This window comes from Apis laboriosa, unplaced genomic scaffold (genome assembly GCF_014066325.1).
Source record: "Apis laboriosa isolate Shangri-la unplaced genomic scaffold, ASM1406632v1 scaffold38_cov145, whole genome shotgun sequence".
In the NCBI taxonomy this organism is placed as follows: domain Eukaryota; kingdom Metazoa; phylum Arthropoda; class Insecta; order Hymenoptera; family Apidae; genus Apis; species Apis laboriosa.
The window spans coordinates 2,880,353-2,906,629 of NW_025223092.1; the positions used below are offsets into that span (position 1 = coordinate 2,880,353).

The 26,277-nt window shown below is 22.4% G+C and overlaps 2 protein-coding genes across 2 annotated transcripts; both read left to right on the plus strand.

Moving 5' to 3' along the window:
• The first annotated feature begins 9,401 nt into the window (after nucleotides 1-9,401).
• On the plus strand, nucleotides 9,402-11,475 carry LOC122715560 (telomerase Cajal body protein 1). The gene is made up of 5 exons (XM_043937838.1): nucleotides 9,402-9,456; nucleotides 9,555-10,369; nucleotides 10,475-10,707; nucleotides 10,801-11,034; nucleotides 11,107-11,475. The coding sequence occupies exons 1-5, from the start codon at nucleotides 9,409-9,411 to the stop codon at nucleotides 11,313-11,315; spliced, it is 1,539 nt and encodes a 512-aa protein (XP_043793773.1). The 5' UTR covers nucleotides 9,402-9,408; the 3' UTR covers nucleotides 11,316-11,475.
• A 2,020-nt stretch (nucleotides 11,476-13,495) lies between these two features.
• LOC122715554 (telomere-associated protein RIF1-like) lies at nucleotides 13,496-26,277 on the plus strand. Its single transcript, XM_043937825.1, has 17 exons — nucleotides 13,496-13,611; nucleotides 13,695-14,015; nucleotides 14,260-14,463; nucleotides 14,718-15,012; nucleotides 15,078-15,424; nucleotides 15,502-16,081; nucleotides 16,156-16,358; nucleotides 16,534-16,677; nucleotides 16,768-16,933; nucleotides 17,056-17,263; nucleotides 17,335-17,558; nucleotides 17,631-18,038; nucleotides 18,203-19,836; nucleotides 19,951-20,965; nucleotides 21,132-22,609; nucleotides 23,086-23,383; nucleotides 25,254-26,277. Exons 2-17 carry the CDS (start codon nucleotides 13,918-13,920, stop codon nucleotides 25,965-25,967), a joined length of 8,016 nt encoding a protein of 2,671 aa, XP_043793760.1. The 5' UTR covers nucleotides 13,496-13,611; nucleotides 13,695-13,917; the 3' UTR covers nucleotides 25,968-26,277.

Genomic DNA, 26,277 nt, shown 5'->3' on the forward strand with positions numbered 1-26,277 from the left:
TTCTATTTGGGCTATTAAAAATATATATATAAAATATTTATTTTATGGAAAATATATCTATGAAAATATTTTATTTTTCTTATTTCGTGCAATTAACTTTTTTCTTTTAATTTTAATTAAATATAATTTTGTTATTTGTTAATAAAATCAGCTTATGAACATGTATTATTTATTTTTAATAATTAATAATAAAAATATAATACAAAAAATTTATTTTTGCTAAATTTTAATTTTTGATTTTAATTTTAAACTTATGTTTTCCTATTTTTATTACAATTTTCTATACGCATCGTATAGAATTTCTAGAAATGCTTAGAGTATAGCAAAAAGTAACTAGATATAGATATAGATAACATTTAGTTATCTACATAAATTCCGTGTTTTGTATTTTCGTTTCTGTGTATTTTTGATTTTGTTTAAGCAAAGTATATATTAAACATAATCCAATTTACAAATTTTTATTTAAATATGAAATATTATTTTTAACATATATTAAAAATTAAAATAGAAAAGGAATAAAACGAAAATATAATCGAAAAATATATAAATCGAAAAATTCCTACAGTAAAAAAGAGATTTAATATTTAGGTAAAGAAAAACTTATGGACATGCGTACCTATGAAATATTGTATGAATATATATAATTAAAATAAAAATTTTATGCAATTTCAAAATTTATCAAATTTCCAAGAATTTTTTATTTTATAAAATTTTGATACTTATACTTTAACATGCTTATACTTAAACATATAATTTTACTTTATTTAAAAAATAAAAATATAATAAATTTTAAAATTTTTAACAATTCATCTTGGACTTTTCTTCAAATTAAATATTATAGAAATTTCATTTATACATTATGTCTAAGTACTTTAAAATAAATAAATTGGATATGTATAAAATTGAAATATTCGATCAAAAAAAAATTAACGGTTAAATATTAGAAAGAAAATATCTACATAAATCGAGTGGCGTACTTGATGAACCGATGAAATGAACAAACTTTCCAAATTTCGTTTTCATCGTCGTCGGGCAACGCCGTCATAGATACTTTCCCTCTCGTTCGAATTTCAATGTCGTCCGAAAAGAGCACTTTACGACACAAATATACAAAAATGTAAACGAATATACGGTTTCGAACTGAGTGACAAGCGACCCACGATCTGCCTAATTATTGTCCTCTGTCGTTCTATTCTAGCTATCATAATATTTATAATAATACATTTAAACTGACCGGGAATCAAGAAATCGATGGGATCGTTTTCACTTTCGTTTCATTGCGAGCGTACGCTTTCTCATTTATTTTCAGCTATAGAGTGTATATCGTATTCATTTTATTCTGTTTAACGATCCAAAATAAATAAAGAAATAAATAAATAAAAACAAAAAAAAGAAAAAGATAATTATAATATAATAATAAAAAAAATTATATATATTTGATATAAAATATAAATACCTTTAATACGATGAAACTTCTTAGAAGATGTGTCGATCAAGAAAGCCAATTGGTTCTGGTATCGATAACAATTTACAAAAAGGGAAGAAAAGAAATGGAGAGCACGTGTTACGTAGACAAAATAAATTAATCTTTTGAAAAATTGTCCACTCGTTACATACCAATCAAATTCCCGTATCAGAATTCGATTAGATGTGTAGAAGCACTAGAGATATTATAGTTGGATAGTTGTGCTACTACACACGTGCTCTCCAAGATGGTAAACGAAATTGCTTAGAACGCGTCAAACTACTGATCCCTTGAAATTTAACCATCCAACTGAATCCCGTTTCAAACTCGAATCCCCAAGCACCCTTTGCCCCTCTCCTTCGCATCCTCCGCCGCCCCGCTCAGCCCCCGGCCGCTGGGTTTCGCCAGGCAAGCGAGCTTTCCTCGACCAATCGAGGGAATGCATTTTTACCCCCCAGATTCGAATCGGTGATTCACACCCCCGCGCACTATACTTTCCACGTTCGAATACGACCGATACACAAGAGTTTTCCTCCATTCTACCTACACGTTCTCCCTACCACCCCTTCTTTCTATTTTCACCGAATTCAACGTCTCTGCATTGAACAATTTGTGGACACAAGCAATTCTTAGAAGAATTCACAATGTATCGAGTTCACAGAATGAATAATTATCATTATGGTGATAATTTTCATCGAAATTTCTAATATTGAACATTATGTAGTGATAAATATGATAACTCACTGATTACGATAAATCAAATTTCAATGATTCCACGGGATGAATGATATCGTCATCGTGAAAATTTGTGAATTGATTTCATTTGGAATTAGAAATAGATCGGCGTTGTGGCTCTTTCCGGTGTCAACGTGACTACGCGGAAGTACTAGCGCGCAACAATATGTATCCATATGCAATGAGGATTGGGATCCAGTCGAACGTGTTATTCACCAGGTGCGGAATAAATGAATGAGCAAACAACGAGGAAGAATAAAATCCAGTTTCCTCCCTATAGATGATTCTAACGCGAGAATGATATATGTACTCGTGTGCGAACGAGATATGAAGGAAAAGTTAGAAGCACTATCACCAAAGCATGATCACTTATTCATATGGTTTATAACGATCAACTCGTGTATTATACGTACGTGCATTGGTAGATCGGTTATTCCCTGATGCGTTTTCTCTTACGAGGGATGAAGCTTATCCCCGTGCCGGCATTCCAGGAACGAGGATAGATCGTAGGCCACCTTTCTTCAGAGCGTACGTGTGCATGCAGCTACCGTAGTCCAGCAGCTACATAGTGGGCAGAGTTTTCCATGTTAAGGGGTGTAAGGGCGCGTGCGCCGCGAAATCATGAATGGAACCCACCGCTCAATGCGAGAGGAGTCCAGCTACACAGTCATACAGCCACTCTACTTTTATTTATATCCCTCCAACGACGACCTTCAGCCAAGGTAGGGTTGATCAGACAAATCAGGTTCCCCGTTCTACGGAGAAACAGGTGTCACTACGATTGTTTACGATGATCTTGAGATAATCATTATTTTGATTAAATGATGGGGGATGATTGTTAACGATTCATCTATGACTGATAGATGACTACAGAATCAAAGACTTAGAGTATATTTGAATGAAATCTCGTATAAATGATGCTTGGGATAAAAATAAAGGTAATAAATTGATAGTAAATTGTAAATAATTTCTAATTGGAATACAATTTTCTAATTTTCTAAAAGAAAATGATTCTTTGATTCTAAGAGAAAAAAATTTGGTTGATGACAATGATTTCTTTGTTATATATTACATTATATTAGATATTTTTATAATCTTTCAAATGTTTTTGAAATCATAATAAAAAAGAAATTTAAAAATCTGCTATAAAGGTCGAAAAATTGATCGTGTTTTAATTAAAAATTTTCGATATATAGATCAATGAGGATATATATAATAAAGAAATCATAATTATAATTATATGTATTTTTAAAAATGTACTATAAATCATAAAGATTCATATTTAAGATTCATATTTAATAAAGAAAATATGAAATCAAAAATTTAATTCAATCTATTATTTAACATAGTTTTATAAGATGTTATTTATAAAATTTTATTCATTTAGTAAATAAATGAATGATGAATGAAATGTTTACGATATGTTTTCATTTTCTTAATTTGATTTATCCAATGATCAATTAACAGAATGATAAATTACTAGTATAATAAAAATACTAATAATTAAATTTAAATAATTAAATTTACAAATTTTTTCATGAAAAATCAAAAAATCAAAAAAATAATTCCCATATATAATAAAATTATTTGTAGAGCTTGTTAAGTATCAAATTAATAATAGATAAAAATTAATAAATTTTATTTTTGATCAAATAAATAAATAAATTTTGAATTTAATAATTTTTTTTAATACTTATATTAATTATTAATTTATTTAAATAAAATAATAATAAACCAAATAATAAAAAAAAATACATAAAAAATATAAAAATCATTTATAAACTATCGCTAACAACGAATCAATAAAACAATAATATTCATATTTATAGTATTGTTAAATGAATAAAACTGTTGCATTTTTCTTATTCGAAACGAAAATTTATAATTAATTTAAAATAATTCTAATTAATTTAAATTAATTTAAAAAAATAATAAATATCGTAATTCATTTATTTAATATAATATCTTAATTCAAAATAAAAAATTTCTCTTATGACTTCACATTTGTAATCATATATATTAATGTATAAATGAAAATAGATATGAAAGTAATATGAGTGGAAAAGTATTTTAAGAGATTATTGCTATGATCAACTTACTCATTGATCGTGTTTTTTAAAAACTCGCCATTAATAATAAGTACATATATTGTTTGACGTATGAAGAATTAGTGCAGCCTCAGATTTATGAATGAGTACTTTGGGCGTGAGGATCACGTGGCGGGGCGCTGTGGCGCTTTAACGATCGAGAACATCCTGTCCCCTCCCTTCCTTGAGCTTTATCACACACCCCTCCTTTCTCCCCTCCTTTGATATGATCAAACTATACAGGATGTATCATTTATAGGATCTAGGTCGAACCAGGATTCAAGGAATGTGAAATATACTAAAGTTGTTCTGTAAATGAAACATGATATTTTTTAAGATTTGCATAATAAATAACTTCTGAAGAGTTAAAAGAATATTTTTTGTGAATCAAATTGTACAAAACATTAAATTCATATTATTTCTTTCTTATAGAATTTTTTGAATTTTTAATTATCTGTAACATTTTTAAATCTATTTGGATATAAGCAAAATTTTGAATGTTATTATTTTCAATGATTGAGATGTTACTAGTTTTGAATTTTTTTCAAAACTTTTAAAAAATTATATATAGAAAAAAATAAGATGTTAAAATTTAGCGACTTAATTAAAAAAAAAATTATTGCTTAAAAATTTACTAATTAAAAATTTTTTGTATCATTTATCAATTTTAAATTTTTATAAACTTCCTTATTTTTTTTTTTTTAATATAATATAATTCATATTATATCGTAGAATAGTTAACCGATGACATCTTAGATGTCGTCATCGCGTAATATCATTAATGGCTACGTATTATAGTCTATTGTTGGAAAGAAAATTCACATTTATGAATATAAATAACAATTACAATATATTTAAAAATTGCATTTAGTTAATATATTATGAAATATATGAAAATATTTTAAATTAAATAAATATTATTTTGTAAAAAAGAATAATCATTTATAAGTTTTTGCTATAAATTTTTTTCTCTTGAATAGCAAAGACAATATATTATATTATATTTGAAAAATTATACATTTATTGATTTATTTTATAATTCATTTTATAATTATTGATTTTAAATATAAAAAATAATTATACTTAAGATTAATTATTCTTAAAAGATAGAAATTATTGAATAATTTTAATTAATTCTCATAATAATCCATAATCTTGTTCATTTTTTATAATTCTTCGATTAATCTCAAGCATCAAAAGAAGATTTGATCAAAATTTTTTAGTAAAGGATGCAGAATAATACGTGGGTGTATGTATATAAGTACTTGAATGTAGGTGTAAATGTGGGCGGGCTAGAGAAGAATGGATTGGCTCATTTTTTTTTGGCAAATATATATATTCACAAAAATTTAATTTCTATATAACAAAATAATATAAAACTTATTATTATATTAATTATATATATATTTAAATGAACCGCGTCAATAAATGAATCATAATAAAATTCAATATCACAAATTTTTCTTTAAATACTGAACTTTCCATCAATAGACATCATTCTAAACCTCGATACAATGAAAAATATAATTTTTTGTTAATGATCAGTCACAACAAAATTCAATACTTCGATTTTTTTACGAGAAAAATTCAAAAAATTTTGGTTGACGAAGCGTACAATGACATTCAATGGATTATGAAATTTGAAGGCAAGAAAAATCGAAAAATTCTCGTGAATGGAGTAATTCGATGAATTGAAACGGCATGTAGCGATAGCTAAGTATACACATATATGTGTATTCTCCACCCACGCTTTATGCGCGGGCGTCGCGACGAAGGCGTCGTAGCAGTTTCGCTCTTCCGATGACCTTGGAAGCACCCACGCGCCAAAAGAGACCACACTGTGCGGGGGTGGTTCGTTCATCGACGTTCCTGCCACTCTTCTCGATTTTCCTCCCCATTCTCTCTCTATGTATTTCCTATACGCAATATAGAACGCGCGTGCGCAACTCAAGCGCGTAAATGCAATAGTTTACGTTAAATTCACAATTTTCATTTATGTAAATATTTTATTATTTTTCTTTCTCTCAAATTTATTCGTTTAAATTATTTCAAGTCTACTTGATAATGTTTTCAAAAATTGAATTATAAATTAATTAAATATCATGATTCAAAAAACTAAAATCAGTTGCAACTTTCCTATAAAAAAAAAAAAATGTAATATTTTGCAATAAAAATATTTGTTTTTGTGAAAAGAAATTAAATTATAAATTGTAAATTGAATGTAAAAAAGATTGTAATTGTTTCTATAATATATAAAATTATATAGCAAAATATGAAATTTAAAAAAAAATAATATTAAACAAATTAAACAAAATTTTTATAAATATAATTATATATAATTAAATTTTGTTATATATCTATTTATATTTATATTTATTATTACAATTAAAATTTATATTGCTATTTTGGAAATAAACATATTATTAAAAATATATATATAAATACAAAATTAAAAATTTATTATTTTATTACAATTTACAATATAACAATTTATTTTTCTTTTTAAAAATAAGTTTAATTTTATGTAAAAATTATTTTAAGGAATAAGTATAGCATTGTGACAGCTATGGAATAGTTTCTCTCTATGGTCTGCTTAATGGTTATCTACTGTCAGCCTGGCAATACAAAGAAAAAGGGCACAGTGGATGGTTAATTCGATAAGTGGTGGGGACAGGTAGTAAAGAAAGTTTGCTGATATTATTCGTAAACAGTTCTGAACTCATTCGTTAAGAAATGTTAGTTACTTACTATACATCGTTTCCAACAGGTTATTTCGAAATTTTTTTTTAAATATTACAAAAAAATAAATATTCTTTCTTCTTCATGAATATTTTTCATAAATATTCATAATCAATCATCAAGAATTTCTTTCTAAAAAAGACATTGAGTGATATTATTTAAAAATTTAAAAATAATTTTAAATATTAATTAAAAATTTAATTTATATTTAATATTATATAAATTAATAATAAAATTAAAAAAAAAAGTATAACTTTATATGATTAATATATGTATATGCATATATTATATATTTAAAAATTATTTTTTACTATGATTAAATTATATTTTAAAAAAACAAATTGAAAAATTATATAAATATTATATATAATATAATATCAAATAAATTTTTTTTCTAATTGAAAAAGAAAATTTTACAAATTTCTCACAAATTTATTATTAATAGATGCAAAAACATTTTAAGAGAAAAAAACTTTAGTAGAATTTTCACAAAATCAAGATTTTCACTAGATGCAGATGTGGATATTGTGCTTAATGCTATATCTATGGTGTAGGATTAGAAATTCTTATTTTCGTGAATGCATATATATCAAACTTCAAGAAAAAGATTTTTATAATTATAGAAATATTATGATTTTGTATTTCAATAATACATATTAATATAAATATGTTGAATTATATATATAATAAATAATAATATTTAAATTATATATAATAATTATAATTACAATAAATTAAAAATATGAATTTCAATTATGAATTTGAAATAAAATTATATTAATAAATATTGTTTCATTTATTATTAATTAATAAAATTTATAATATTGGATTCTATTTCAATTTTAATAAAATTATTTCATTTAAATAAAAACTAAATAATAAAATATAACAAAACTAAAATATCATCTTTTTTTTATCAAAGATATATAAATAAAAATTTACATATATATTATATTTATATATATATATAGCAATATATTGTATAGCAATATAATATATATATATAGCAATCGATTTATCATTCTGAATTGATCATTTTAAATAAATAAATAAATATATATATATTTGTACAATTGAGGTAGTAACTATAATATAAAAATTGAAACAAAAGAAATTAAAGTATATATTAAATGATAGTACATATATAAGTATATATATTAAATAAAAAATTATATAATCAATTTATTTAAATATATAATTCTATTTGAAAGGATCTTACTATGGTTTAAGCAATATATTAAATGCTAAGAAAGTATTTATTTTTACGATTATTGAATGTTGTGCATTTTTCTTAAGACATTCTTCTTTGAACTTTCCTTATACCTGTACATCTTTGTTCTCCTTTTATACTTATATTTCTTTATACCTCGTTGTATCTTTTTGTTCAAGAAAAAGAATTTTCCTGAAAATTCAACAAAAAATATCCTCAAAATTAAAAAAAATCTGTAAAATTCCTTTAAGTAAAAGTAAAATATAATTCTTAGGTTTGAAATATATTTTTTTTCAAAAGTGTCATAAATCATTTAAATATTATATTTCATTATTATTTATTTTCACTCAAAAATATTAAAAAATAATAATAAATTAAAAGTAATACTTAATTTTTTAAAAATTAATCTTGATATTACTAATTCATTAATTTACTTTGTACTGTTCAAACTATAGTTAAAATTATACTTTCTATCACGTGATTTGATTTGTTTCTAGTGATTTGTCTCAAATAATCTAGTACATAACTAGTTGTTAGTAAAAAAAAATATCCCTATATGGAATGTTTATATCTTCTGATTAGTTAAATCAAGTTTTTGACGAAAAACATATTGAACAATGATAATAAAATAAAGTATATTAAAATAATTTATTAAAAATTTATTAAATAATTATTATTTATATTAATTATAATTATAATATAATAATAATTTATTAAATAATTTACTTTTATATATATTACAACATATATGATATATAAGAAAACAATTAATTTTTATGTTATTATATATATTTTTTTAACTTATGTGTTATTTTTTTATATAAATAATAATAATATTTTGTTTTTAATAATACCGTATTATAAGTAATATTATAAAGAATTAGACTAAAATTTTAATATTTATTTAAATTTTTCATTAATTTAATTGTTATTGCTACTATATATTCTTTTTAAATGATATTATTTTTTAAAAAAATATTTTTATAAATACGTAAATTAAATTTATCATAAATTTATGGTAAATTTATGATAAATAATAAATGAACAAATCACAAATAAAATAATGATTTTAATGTATTTTATGCAATTTATGTCTAAAAAAATATAAATATTTAAAAAATATATAGATAAGAAATATAAAATTTAATATTCTATATATTATTATTCATGGAATGAATTTTAAAATTATGGAAACAACTGGAGAATTTGTTTTAAAAATGGTAAAACTAATATTTAATATTTATTAATAAATTTTTACTTTTATATAAAAAAAAAATTTTTTTATATAAAAAAATTATAAAATAATATTATATTTTAGACAAAATCATTGACAGTAGAAGAATTATCAAATTCACAAAATATAAATACAAATGTTTTACAAGATTCCGAAAAAGATAAAATTATATTAGAAGAAATAAAGAAAAATATACAAAAAATATCAGAAGTAAATGAAAATTACAATGAAAATTTGTTAAACATAATGAATGAAAATAAAGTTGTAAAAGAAAAAATAACAGAAGTACAAAATAATGCAAATTTATTAAATGTAATACAGGAAAATGAATCTGTAAAAGAAAAAATATTAGAAATACAAAACAATGAAAATTTACTAGATATAGTACAAGAAAATGAATCTATAAAAGAGAAAATATCAGACATTCAAAACAATGTAAAATCAATTAATATAGAACATGAAAATAAAGGGATGAAAGACAAAGAAATGACACAATCAAATCAATTTTATTGTAATTGGAATAATTCTCCAAGATTATTATGCGAAGCAACTGAGGAATATCAGTCAACAGAATCATATGAAAATTTTACAAAAGGCTGTCAATGGTCTCCAGATGGAACATGTTTATTAGTACCTTCTGAAGATTTTAGAATTCGAATTTATGAGCTTCCCAGAGAATTTTATTCTGAAAAATTTCCTTTAAATTTGTTATCCAAAAAATTTTCAGCAGCATTAACTGTAAAAGAAGGAGGACTTATATATGATACTTGTTGGTATCCTTTTATGAATTCATGGGAACCTGCAACTTGTTGTTTTTTAAGTACAAGTAGAGAAAGTCCTATACATTTATGGGATGCATTTAATGGTGAATTACGAGCAACATATCGTGCTTATAATCAGTTAGTAATATAAATATATATTAATAGTATAAATATATATTAATAGCATTATATTATAATATGTTACAATATTATAAATTATTATTTTCTATTTTATTATAATAGAGTTGATGAAGTAGAAGCTGCACTTAGTATTCAATTTATTGACTCTGCCAAGGAAATATGGGCTGGTTTTAAAAATACTTTAAGAATTTTTGATCTAGAACAACCAGGTCGTCAAATAAATACTATTCAATTTAAAAAAGATTTTCCAAATGTAATAGGATTAGTTTCTTGTATTCGAGAAAATCCAATTATGCCAAGATTAGTTGCTTTTGGTACTTATTCTAAATATATTGGTAAGTAAATATTATATAATAAATAATATATAACTATGAAAATAATGATAATATTAAAATATTAATAATTTAATTATGTGTTTATTTTGTCAGGTTTATATAAAGATGGTCCATTATGTACTTTCAAGACAGGAAATGGTGTAACTCAAATTGAATTTAGTCCATGTGGAACAAAATTATTTTCAGTAGTTAGACGTAGTAATGAATTTTTATGTTGGGATCTTCGTAATCCTGGTATTGTACTCTATTCCCTTGAAGGACGTCAATCCGACACAAATCAAAGAATTCAATTTGATATTAAACCTAATGGAAAGGAAATACTCTCAGGTATGTATGAATAATTATTAAGTATACTATATTGTTAAAAATATGATTTATTTATTATTTTTAATTGTTTAGGTAGTACAAATGGAGATCTTATAGTTTGGGAATTATCAGATTGTGAAAATCTTAATGCAAGATATAAAATAAAGTTATCTTGTGATTGTATAAATGGAATTAATTTACATAAAAATTTACCATTAGTTGCTACTAGTACCGGCCAAAGAATATATGATAGTACAATACAAAATAGAGATAATAGCGTTCGATTATGGTCATTTTTTTAATTGAATCATATAATAAATTATTGTAAATAAAGATGCAATTATTATTTTATAAGAGAAATTTATAAATAAATTATAAATTTTATATAATCATTTTTTATGATTCAATATACATATGATGTACATATGATGTTAAGAAGCATTTTTGAAATAAGTTTTGATTATAGATATCAAAATAAAATTTAATATGCAAAAATATGTGTTTTATATGTCTATCACAATTAATATAATTTTGTATGAAATGAAAGTTCTTTTAAACAAAAAGTTTAAAAAGAATGGACTTATTATTTTATATATATGAAAAGTTTTTAAATTTTTATATAATATGTACTTACATTATATATTAAGATGTATGCATCATTATAAAAAAAATGTCTTTTTATTTTTTATTTTATACATTTAATATAGTATAAATATAATTATACTCACTTTAAATATTTCATTGAAAGACTCACTTAGATAAAATTAGATATTATGGTATAATATTATTATAATATGTATATCAATCAAAACAAATCAAAACGAACAAAATTAATTCATTATATTTACATAATTAAATTCATTATATTTCGAAAAATAAATTTAAAATTTTGCATATTTTTTTTTTTAAAATCAATTATTTAAAGATATTTCATATATTTCTTAATATATACTAATATAAATATTTTGAAATAACATATTTACACTAATGAAAATAATTAATGAAAATAACACTATATGAAAATAAAAAAGTCAATAATATAATTAATATATAAACTATATTTCTAGTAAAAACGATATTTTTTTACGTCTTATATATTTTATATTTTTTATAATATATTTCTTTAATTTATGAATAGATTAGTATATTTATTTAATCTAATACAATCTAATATAAAAAATAGGAAATTTATTAAAATTTTAAATAATAACATATATTTATAAATAATCTATTATAAATAATATTAAAAAAACGATTAAGAAACATTTATAAACTTAATATAATTCTTGATTATTTAAAGAATAAATTAAATTTGAAATGTGTAATTTTATTTTATAAATATTTTATTTATATATATAAATATTTAAATTTAATTTTATTATTTCGAATTTTTTATTGACATTTAATTTAATTAATCTTAATTTATCGATATTATTAATAAATTATACATAATTATGTATATTTATAGTTCATAGTACATATCAAAAAGATATTCCCGCGTTTTATAATTTCATTATTATTAGATTATTACTAGATTAATTAATAAATAATTTATTAATAATTAAATTTTTCGTAATATTTTAAAAATGTTTTTAATTTGTTTAAATAAATAATTTATTATTAATAATTATAATTATTTAAAAAATATTTTTAATTAATGCAATGATATATAATTCATCTAAATGAAAAATCTATGATAGAAGAAAAATATTTACAATAAAAATAATTTTTAAAATTAATTTATATTGAAAAAATATAAAAATAAATATAAATATAAACAACAATAACTATAATTTAATGTATATTATACATATACACTAGGAAAAAGTTTTTCTTTTTCATTTTTATAATAATATATCTTTAAAAAATATAAATTAATATTCTAAAAATATTTTTTATAAATACGAAGTTAATTAAATTTTACATAATTTTTTATTTAATTTTTTATCTTTATTATAAATTAATGTAATTAAATTTTTAAAAAATTTGATAATATTTAAATGAATAATTTTAAATAATTTAATAATATTATTTATATGAATGAAAAATTATAATATTTCTAAACAAATTCAAATAAATATACAATATATACATAATTTATTCTTCATTTTGTTATTAAAATGTATATCATTAGTCACAGTATAGTTACAATCAAGTAGTCAACTTCAATTCAGCATTGAAATAACACATAATAGGAGTATATATTTTAAAAGATAAACAATTTATATTAATATATATTTTTCGAATTATATCATATAACAAATAAACTATATCTATAATTGAAATATGTGATAAACTAAATGTGAGAAAATAAATATTTTTATTTTTGTAATTAATATAATTATTTGATTAATAGTATTTTAAATTCATTGAAAACGGTATCTGAAGTTATATATGCACTTTGCAAACTCGCCGGGAATGTAAAACGTTAAACTGTTATATGATTATACTTCCAGTTGTATGTATCTCTTTTTAAAACAAACTCACTTTTGTTGCTTGCGTTGTGATATCTTGGCGGCAATAGAAAGGAGAGAGGGAAAAGAAGGTAGGAGAAAGGTAAAAGTAAACAGTGAAATGAAGAAAGAATTAAAGTAGAAGGTGTGTGCGAATATTTACTATATATTAATGCGTGCTAATACTTAATTATTGTTACTACAACCTGTTTTCTCGGTTGTTTGTAGGAGGATAGTTTTTAAAGATATTAAAACGTCTGTAAAAGACGATTTCCAAAAGGAATCAGTAAACGATTCCATTTTAATGTTCATGTAAAATATTAATAGTAAGGTTGTTGAAGACCTTATTGTAAATTTAAGATTTTCGCGAAAATTTTCTTTGTAGACACATTTGTGATGTGATGAACGAGATTTTATTGATGTAATTCTTTGCAATACAAAGACTTGCAGAATGGCTTCTAATATGCAATCTTTCCCGCGAATGCTGAAAATGTTGCGGGAAAATAGCAATATCAAGGAAAAACGTGAAGCTTTAACCTATATTCGCAGGTACTATTGTTGATATTTTTGCTTATAAATCGATATATATATATATATATATATATGTACGTGTATATATAAATTATTTAATAAAAACTAGACATTTCTATATTAAATTATGGATTCTTTTCAAAATATTTTTTAATTACATTAATATTATTCTTTAATTTCTATTCTTTAATGATGAATATATTATTGATTTCTTTATAAGAAAAAATTTTACTTAAATTTTATAATAATTATGTTTTTTTAGTAACAGCAAGAAATTAGAATCTACACAAATTATTAAAGAAGAACAATATAAAGAATTATGTAAACTAATTGTAGATGCATTTGCAAATGGAAATAATGATATACAAAATGAAGCATATGAAACATTAAATGTAGTTATCCAAGAGTTTAAAGACCATACTCTGAATCTATTTGAAGCTATATCACAGATAAGTCGAAAACATAGGTTTGTTCATATAAAATATTTAAATATTACAATTTTATTATTGATAAATTATAATTTTTTCATAAATTAATTTTTCATTCATAAATTATATTAGAAATATTATATTAAAATATTTATTAAAATATGTCTATTATATTTAGATATATATTATTTTCATTTTAAGATTATTTGTTAATGTTAAAATAATTTTTATTAATATTTCTACAATATTTCTCATATTTTATCTAGTTATAACACTTTTATTGTAATTTCAGATTAAAAATTCTAAAATTATTAGAAGTAGTTGAAGAAAATGCTATATCAACATTTGTACATGATCCACATGCTGTAAATTTTTTTAATAATTGTATGTGTGCAGTACAAACAAATACAATGCCATGGATTGCACCAACTGCATGTGTAGATAATCTTCAAGCATTAATAGATGCTGAAAGTAAACCATTATCAGATGACCAAAGATTAGAAGAAGAAACAGTTAATTATTGCATAACTTTTTTAAGAAGATTATATAAAGTGGCTGCAGTAACATCAGATATTAAAGTTCAAAGGGTATATTAAAATAATATTTGTAATAATATAAAAATTTAAAAATATTAAATTAGATATTTTTACAGTTTAATGCAATATTAATAGATAAAGTAATGGTATTAGCTTATATGGGACATAAACGACAACGAGGTCCTGCTTTAAAACTTTTACAACAAGCTCTAACTGCAAATATATTACCACATGTTCGTACCAAACTAGCATCTGCATGGACTCGATATATAGAAGCATTACAGTCTACATACTGCAAACGTATGTTACTTTTAGTATCTGCATGTGAATTAGATTGGGCTACACAGTGGAATGTTAGCATCCAGTTTCTTGGTGTGGATCTTCACCGTGGTGCTGGTTTAATAAATAATTTATTAAGTGTAGAAGAAAAGGCATTTAAATCTACTGATACAATTATACGCAGGTATGAATAAATGATTATATAAAAAGTGATACTATAAAAAGAAATGAAAAATAATAAAATATTTTATATTCTTTTAGACAAGCATTCCTTTCATGGAAATTATTGGTGGACAATTTCGCCTTAGATCCACATGAACTTGCTAGTGCTAGAAGAATAAAGTTATTATGTATTCCATTGAATGCTAAAAATAGTAAGACTGAATTAATAGCATTGACAAAATTGGAAGTCTGGTGGCATGTGATTATTAAACTTTATAAAGATATTTCTAAATTTGTTAATCCTGTAATCACACAATTCTTAAACTTTTGTTTTGGACCTCTTGGAGATACACCATTATTATCTTCGAAATTTGACATAGTAGCTTCTCCAGGAAAGAGATTCTTTAAAACAAAAGTTGTTGCAGTAGATGCTTTATATCAATTTCTTGTTTCAAAGCAAGAAAATCATACTGCTCCAGTATTGGAAGAAAGACTCCCATATCCTATATCTGATGCTATTTTTCAAGAATGTTATAAAAGTATAATTCACAGTGTAGGAGAAGTTTTACTTGTTTTTAGTCAACTTACAGATGAAGAAATGAAAAACAGATATCAAGTTGGTAAAATATTATGGAAAAGTTTAGTCAATTATATACGCGAATCAAAATTGGAAGATAAGGTTAGTTTAAATATTATTTGAAAGAATACTTCACAATTTAATATGTATAAATGATAAACAATATTATTTTACAGTCTATTATGTACAAGGATATAACATTAGTTATTACAGAATTAACAAATTATGCTAAAAATAAACCAATGATTAGAAATTTAATTCTTGATACAATTTTATTTGAAATTGCTGATTTAAGTACAGATTTTAATTTTCAAGATGATACATTATCAAAGTTAGTATTTAAACTTCTACAAATTCCAATTTTAAATGAAGCTAAAAAGTAAGTACTCATAAAATACATAAAAATATTTCAGATTTTAATTACGAATATATTGTGATTTTAAATAAGAAAAAAATGTTATATAAATCTAGATTGTTAAAAACTTAATTTTATTTTGTTTATAATTAATTATTTTATTTTCTTAATATAAAATGCATTAAAATGTTTTTTTAAGGGATCATTATAATGCATTAAAATGTCTTTTCTGGCAATGTATTAAATCTCAAAAGGAAAATATCTATTATTCACATGCATTTAATTGCTTAAAAGAAATGTATGAAAAATTACATGCACTATTAAATATAGCAAATAAAAACGAGTAAGTTTAAAATAATTTAAAATAATAATTAATATCAATTATAAAGTTAATTTTATTCTATATTTTTTTTAATTATATTATATTTTTCAGATCTATCATTTTTGAATTATGGCTTATGTTAGGAGATGTGTTAGGAAAATATATGAGTGATATTCAAGAAATTAATGAAGGAACTACTACAGAACATAATTTAAAAACTGTTCAATCTATTGTAGTATTTCCATTTATGTATATACATTTACAAGATCAAAAACAAGTTAGTTTTATTATGTTAAATAAGTTTCAATTCTTAAGTATTATGTATAGATTTTTTAATTATGATAAATTTAATAAATAATATGTATATCTTTATTTTAATTTTCATTATTATTATGACAGATTCAAGAATTGGCAAAAGCTTGGAAATATTTATATAAACATTTTGAAATGCGAACAGATCTTATAACAACTGTAAAATCTAACGAAATTTTATTAAATATTGCAAGTATTATGCAACATTCTATAACAAAAAACAAAGAATCTCCTTATCTTACTATATACTGTTTGGATATTTTGTTAAGTACTATCAATTATAAGTTATTGCTGGGTATGTCAATATTAATCAAAGAAATAATTATAATAAATATATAAGGTAATTATTTAATTTTTAATCTTCAGTAAATACAGAAATTCCATCTGTTATACATCTTATTGTGGATCTTGTATTATATTTTTTATCTGAAAAAGAAGCTAAAGAATGTGAACTTGCTCTTAAAGCAATGTCAGCCACAATTATTACTATTTATGGACATAATCCAGAAAAAATAACACCATATTTGCAAGTTTGTAAATCTGTAATCGAACTTATACTTCAATCTGAATTAGAAATGTTAAACAAAGAAGTATGTATCCTTTTTAATATATTTTAATTATATAACAAAAATATAATTAATTTTAAAATATTTCACTTATAGGTAGCAAATACATGGGAAAGTATAATTAGCATTTTTAAAGAACTTGGTAAAGTGATAAATTATGATCTTTTTTCATCTTATAAAAAACTTATTATTCAAGCTTTAAATCATTCAAATGTTGATATACAAATTCAAACTGCATCTCTCTTTGAATCAAAAAATGTATTCAGTGATAGCATTAAATTATTGTTGGAAGAGATAGAAAAAGAAATAGGGAAAGATAAAGTATTAAACATATCAGAAATCATAAAAAAGGAACATGCTCAAATTGAGAAATTACCAAACCAAATAAAAATAGTTGGTAGTTTTTTAAAAGGATCTAATAGCCCAAAGTTGATAGTTAAAGAATCAGATAAAAATGTGGATAAAAATATAGGAAAGAAAGCATCAATTGATTCTGATTCACAGGTACATATATATACATATATATATATATATATATATAATTTTAAAATTTTTATGCATACATTTTCCCTGTGCGCATAGTACATATAAGGCAATTTGATTATATATTCATTATTTGATTATAAATATATTTCGTTTATTTAACATTTAATATTTTTCAATTGTAGGATTATGTCTTTATTAAAACAGATTTAAAATTTGATGTTAATCGCTTAACGGAACATCAAAAAGAATCTTTAAAACGTAGAAGAGAAGATATACCAGCATTATATAATGATTTGTCGCAATCTTCTTCACAAGATACTCAAAATTTACAAGAATGGTTTGACAAAAAAAATAAAATTTTTGAAGAAACAGAAAAAGAACATAATAAAAAAGATAATATATCAAAAAATATCTTGGATGATGATGCAAATAAAGAAAACAAAATTGAAATACAAGAATTAGAAACAATTAATAAATCATTTATTGAAACAGATACAAAATCGATGGATAGTGTTGAACGAAATATAGCATTAGAATCTGTACAAAAAACAAAAGTTAATGTAGACAATAATGAAATTTTACTTATAGAAAAACAAACGGCAATAGTAGAAAATGCTTATGACAATGCGGAAGCAAAAACTTCAGCAGATTTTGTATCGAAAAACTTAGATACTAATATCCAAGAAGAATTGTTAAAAAATAAAGATGACCAAAGACTATCTCCGTCTGTGTTAGATAATAGTAAGCGGCGCAATCGTTTCAATATTACTGTAAAATCTACTTTGCCAAAATCGGAAGAAATTGTTAGTAATCAACCAGAACAATATTCAAGTACTACTGAAGTTTTGCAAAGAACATTAAGGACAAAAATAATTCAAAGTAAATCTGAAACAATCACTAAACAAAAAGCTTCGGAAAATATGGAAAATAAATCGACCAAAGAGGATAAAAGAGGTATTAAACGTAAATTGGATAATGAAAACGAAGGAACTAATCTGCGTCAACGGAGAAAATTGATGGATACGACTAGTGATGTTGATAGCTGTAAATCTTCAGAAAATGATAAAATTTCGATAGATGAAGCGAATTTGAGTCAACGTACAAGAAATGAGATATCTCGTTTACGTATAAATATGGTATTTGATAGTCCTTTATCAACTAGTCGTCGATCAAAGAGTCACGAAGATACTAATAAAGAATTCATTGCTAAAAAATATTCAATAGAAAATAAAGGTGCTAAATTAAAGGCTGGAGATATAAAAGTAAGTGATGTAAAGAAAATTCAAAAACTTAATGACAAAGAATTAAAAGTTAAAGCCAAACCAGGAAGAAAAAGATCTGATGAAAAATATTTAATAAAAAAGGATAAAAAAAATGAATCAGAAGAGCAAAAAAAAGTGGAAGAAAAGAAAAAAGAAGAAATTAAACATGTAGAAGTTATTTCCAAAAATATAACAGATAATAAATGCGATTCATTTGATATCGAAAAATCTATTGAATCTAATGATGATAAACTTAATGAAAGTAAAGGTCACACTCAGGATGATATGGAAGACATAATAGAAGATTCACAAGGATTATCAAAATTAGGCAGAAATAGATTGTTAAAAGTAAAACTTGAAATTAATAAAATTGAAGATATAAAAAAAATTTCACAGGATAATAAGAATGAATTAAAAGAAGATAAAGAAATAGATGAAAAAAAACAGAAAGAAACTATACAGACAGAAATTATTTCAAAAAATATAGATAATAAATGTGATTTACTTGATACAAAAAAATCTATTAAAATTAATGTTGAAATAGTTAATAATAATAACAATAACAACAACAACAACAATAACAACCATAATAATAACAATAATAATCATAATAATAATAATAATAATAATAATAATAATAATCATAATAATATAAATAATGATGATATTAAATCAGATAGTAATATACAAACTATGAATCAAGATCATGAATCCATTGAAGGAAAAAGTCAAATTCAGGATGATATGGAAGATATAATAGAGAATTCACAAGAATTATCTGAATTAGAGAAAAAATATGATGAAAAGCAATATTTCATAAAAATAAATAGAATTGAAGATATTTCTTCTTCAGTGAAATGTCATGAAATTACAATTGAAGATGAGGAAGTATCTGAAATTATTTTAAATAATTGTGATAATGACAATATTGAAGTTCCTAAAGATAATATTAAGGAATTTGAAGAAACCAATGAAATTAATATGATTGAACCAAAGATTTCCTCTTCTGTTATTGAAAATAATTTATGTGATAATGAAAAAGATACTACAGTTGATGTGCAAAAAGTAAATGATGGATTAGTATCTAAATCTTTGCTCGAATTTTCCTCACCTAAAAGTACTATGAAACGTCAGGCAAAATTTAAATCCTATTCATCTTATTCAACACAAGGACGTGCTGCTCATATGATAGGATTAGTAACAAAACAAGCTAGAATGGAAACTGAATCCTGTGTTATAAATTTAGATGATGAACTAGTAGGTAAAAAAATAAAATCCAAAGATACAGATAATGATATATTGCTTGGAAAGAAAGAACAAGGATCCGTATTGAAAGAGGCTGATAAAATAACAGCATTATGTAGTAGCAGACAAGAAAAAATTTTTAGTAATATGAGATCAACAGATTATTGTCCTTCACCTCCAATAAAATTATTTTCTAATTTGAAAAATGATGGAGAAAAAATTTTCTCAAAAACAGACAAATCAATAGATAATGTACTTATACAAAATGATATACAAACTGATAAAATAGGAGAAGAAACTCTTGAAGCAGATGAATTACCAATTTTGGAATGGTCAAATGCAAATCCACCTTCATTAAATGCAAGTCCAAGTGCAAGTATATTGAAACGTCAACGGCAATATTTTCCAGAATCTGATTCAGATATAACTCCTAATAAGGTAATTTTTTAAAATATTTTATATAAAATAATTTAATAAAATATAAAATAATTGTTTTGTTTCATATATTTTTTATAATATTTGATTTTTATATATTTAAATAATTTTTAATATAATTCAACTTTAATAAAATATACTAATTATAATATATTACATTTTATTATAGAGAAAAAGAGTAAGTTTTGCGGATCCTCCGGTTTCGAAAGAAATGGGATATGAGATTACATCTACTGATTCACCTCATAAAATTAATAAATTTACATCACGTGGATTATTAACACGTAAGGATTCGTCACTAAGATTAAAACAAATTAAACAAAAATTAACATCAGTTGATTCAGATAAATTAGAAAAAAGTGAAGAAATTGATATGACAAGTGTATCTGAAGTTGACTTACAATGTGAAAGAGAAAATGAATTATTAACAAAAATAGCTGAAGAATTAGAATATTCAGAGAATGTCACAATAGATAGTGATGTACAAACATCATGTGATTCTGTAGAAAATGAATCAATAAATACTGTTCCTATAATAGTTAATAAAGATAATAATATTAAAATTAATAATTTAAATGTTGAATTTGAAATTACTCAACATATAGAATCAACATCTATGAATAAAATAGATCAAAATAAAGAAGATAAAATTTTAGAAAAATCAAAAAATAGTATTAATTTAGAAAATAATGAGTTTAATGATTCAGCAACACAAACAGATATATTTGGAGTAGATGCAAAAGAAAGTAGTACAGAGACTTCTATTAATATTGACATAAGTGCTATACAAAACACATCTATTAAAAATAATACATTAGATCTGCTTAAATTCAATGTTGGGAATGATTCTATAATAGAACATTCATCAGAAAAATGTATAAATTCTGAAAATTTAGAAGATACAGCAGATGCAGCAAATCTTACTGAATTGAATTCTTCTGCAAATTTAGATGAAATCTTTTGTGGAAAATTAATAAGAACCAGTACACAATCAACAGAAAATTTACATGAACAAGATACTTTACCAGTCACAGATTCAGTATTTGGTAGTTTACCTTTGAGTCAAGATAGTCAATGTACAAACGAATTTAATGTAGAAATTCCACATCCAGAATTATTAGATTCAATTCAACCTATATATCCTACATTAATATCGTGTAAGGAACCTATAACATCTATCATTGAGCATTTGACTAATCCTCTTTGGGTGCAACATTTATCTACATATTTTATAAATAGAAATATTCAATCTATTGGTGATTTTGCACAATTATCTGAACGTGAAATAAATAGAATACCAGTTAAAGGTAATTCAAAAATTGAATTTGTAAAAAGTATATTAAAATACTTCGAAAAAAAATATATTTCAAAAGAATTAAATAATACAGTGGAAAATGTAGATAACGTTTTAAACAATGAAATATCACGTTCTGTAAATATTAATGTACTTTCATGTTCTACACTGAAAGTATCTCAAGATCAAGTATTAAAAGACATTACAACAAATATTGATGAAACACATAATAAAGTAAATCATAATGTAACATTAAATCAACCAAGTTCTAGTAGAACTTGTGACGTTGTTATAACCGACAAGAATACAGAAACGACTGTATCAAAATCAGATATAACATCTTCAGATATAATGTATGTTGATAATATTATATATTTTATTTTTTATCTTTTGACTTTAATATTAAAATATTATTATTATTTAAATTTAATATTTTTATTCAAAATATATTTTGTATTATATTATTTATTTTTATCTTTATATTTATTACTTTTTTAATATCAATATTTTTATTCGTTATATATTCAATTTTTTTTATAAATAATTTGAGAGTCACCAGGACTTAGTTAAAGTAGTACTAATATTGAGTTTATATTTTTCAGTCCTTTATCTTTCATCATGAATAGATTTAAAGCAATGAGCTTATAAATACTATAATCTATTTTTTGCTTATATAATAGAATGCATTTATATCACAAATTTATTAAATTTATTATAAAAATAAAATTATTTACATAGGAATATTTCTGTGAAGATAGAATTTATATGAAACACAAGTAACATTATTTAATATTTATATATTGTATAATAATAGCTTATTTTTTTTTAGACAAATTATAAATATACCAATATCACCTAAAATAGTTACTTCTACATCAGAAAGTATTATTGGAAATTCTACCCCTTTCATTAGAAGTGCAATATCATCTATACAAACAACAAAAACTGTTGGAACTTGTACTAGTAGTGATTCTATTTATCTATCTAAGACAGGAGTGAATAAAGCAACAAAATCGGTCGCAGCACAAATGGCTTTGGAAGATTTGTTAGATGAAATAGATGTTAATTTAGTGCTAGAAAGTGCAGCAAGAAGATGCACACCAGATAAACTTCTTATCCAATATAAGGTAACTTTAAAGTTTCATTTTAGCACATTTATATTTCAAATGTTGTTTTTAATTATTGTTAATGTAAATATATATTATTTGTTTTTTATTTTTTATCATATGAACTATAAAATTGTTACAGAGTATAGAACATAAATTTGATATTTTTTTTCCTGTAAATTTATAATAGAAAATTTTTTTTATTTTCAAATTATATTATTACTTATTAGTTTATAATTTATTAATAAAAAATTTTATAATTTTTATCTTTATCTAATAATAGAGATATGTGATAATTAATTTTTGAATTTTTATATTTTAACTAACATTTAATATTAAGAAAAAATTGGTTATGAATGCATTAATAAGTTATTATAGGCACAAATTATAAATATACTGGATTTATTTTTACTAATTATCCGATAATATATATATATATATATATATATATATATATATTATCGGATAAGAATGATAGAAAATATAGGAAAAATTATTATAGAAAAAATAAAATATTTGCAAAAATGATTGTTTGATAATAGGTTAACGTTTCATACGTATAAAAAATATTGGTGTATTAGTTTACATATATATTTAACTTTTTCAGTTTTGTATTATAGTAAAAAATTAGTATAAATATTGAAATAATGGTGAATTAAAAAGAAATTTCATTTCAATAATAATAATATATTTAATAATATGTTCAATAATTGTTATAGATTGACGTAGTTTGTTCGCGTATATAATTTATACAATTTTTCAATCATGTTTATTTTTTAATATCATAAAAGTATATGCATCATTCATCCAAAAAAGATATATAATAAAATATATTATAATAAAAAAGTTAAGATAGAAATTGAAATCAGATTATTTTCAAATATATTATAGAATTTTGACGGATGATGTAAAAAAAATTCTTTTAAACATATAAAATTTTAAATATAAAAGACATTCATTTATTTATTTGTTTTTTTGTTTCTATTTTTTTTATCTTAGAATTATATATCTAATCCAAAATTTATAAAATTAATATAATATCTTCAGATTTAAAAACAGTGGTTTTTAGATACAAAAAAATAATGTTGTATTAAATTTATATTTCTGAATTCATATTCTTTTTTATATTGTGCAATAAAACTATATATATTTTACCTGTATCAGTGCTTTTTCAATGTGTCGTTTTACTTTATATTAAAAAATAATTAAGATACTTGGCGATAAAATGGAATAATAAACATTTCGATATTAATTCTCATCGATCGAGATAAACTCTCGAAATTGATGATTAGACCATTGAATTAATTCATTGAATAAGAATTAAGTGCTATAGTTAGAATATTAATAAATTATAAGTTGATTGTTGTTAAATATATTGTTATTATTATTAATTATTAAGATAAAATTTGATTTTAGTTTTTTATTTTTTTATTTTTTTAATAGAAGAATTGAAAAAAATTACAAATAAATATTCATAAATATCGATATTTTCACATATTTTTATATTTTCTTTGCAATACGTAAATAATCAAAGAAAATTATAAACTTTCATAAATAAAAGTTATTTTATGAATTTTAAATTTTTAAATTAGTTCTTTTTTATAATTTTGTTATATATTAACTTTATTATAAAAATTCATCATCAAATATTTTAACAATTTTTTTGATTAATAAACGTTCTGAAACATCATCTATTTGTTAATAGATATTTTAAATTTATTTATTTATTGAAACTCTGATTATAAGGATTAAAAAATATCAATATCGATTAATTGTCAATGTTCGACTTGTGATTATTTCGATTTGTTTCGAGTAGAGAGTTCAGTCTTTCAGAATTAATAGATTATAATATATATATTAAATAAAAATATAATTTTTTTTTTTTTTACAGGATAAAATGAGACATGTATCGCAGGTAGAACTGGAAACTGAAACTATCAAAATACTTGGCGCTGAAAATAGAAAGAATTGTAATGAAATAACATTGAAAGCAGCATGTCGCGCTTGTGGAATAAACAAAGTTTTACTTCGACTTCCTGATATTTTCAGTACTGACAAACAATTTTTCGTAAAAGTATTAAATGCTTATAAAAAAAAGATAAAGACTAGTGATTGTATGGATATTCTTGATTTTAACGAAGTTAAGGACGCTGTTTGTCAAAAATGTACATCTTCAGAATTTGCTGAAATGTTATCCAAAAAATTAAAAGAAGAAGAGCAAGAAGGAATAAGAAAACCTATGACAGAGTTATCTAGTTTAGATGCAATGTTGAAAAGAATGCCAATGGATGTAATCATTAGTCATACAGTGGCAAATGATGAATTAATACCGTCACGTGTCGTTTTAGATATAGCTTTACAAAATAATAGTCCAACTGATATAATACAAGCTTTGGAATCTCAATCCTCTGTAGTTACTCAGAATGTTTTCAACAAACTTTGGTCTTCCCAATTTGCAGTCGAATATATTAATCAATGTAAATCTAAGGAGGATTTATTAAAGATTTTCAAAGCAATTAGTTTAAAACTCAGTCAGCAAGATCTTCTTCAAGCATTTTATGAATCTATGAATGTTAAATTAATGGTAAAGCAGGAAAATGATTAAAGTTCACATTTACATTTACAGATCCTTCTGTATAATAATTTTTATCATTAATATTGTTTATAAACGTAAGTTGATTCTCAATAATATGATCCTCGACATTAAAATGTATTATATACTATTTTTTTCTTCTCAAACTAAGTTTCATGAAGAAATCTTTTAGTGATATTATATTACAGTATAATGACAAATAATATGACATTTGTTAACAAGTACTAAAATGTAGAAGATATTTATTTAAAAAATGATTATTTTTTTTCATTATGATTTAACATTTTTAAATCTTAATTAAAATTATGTCGAATTTTGTTAA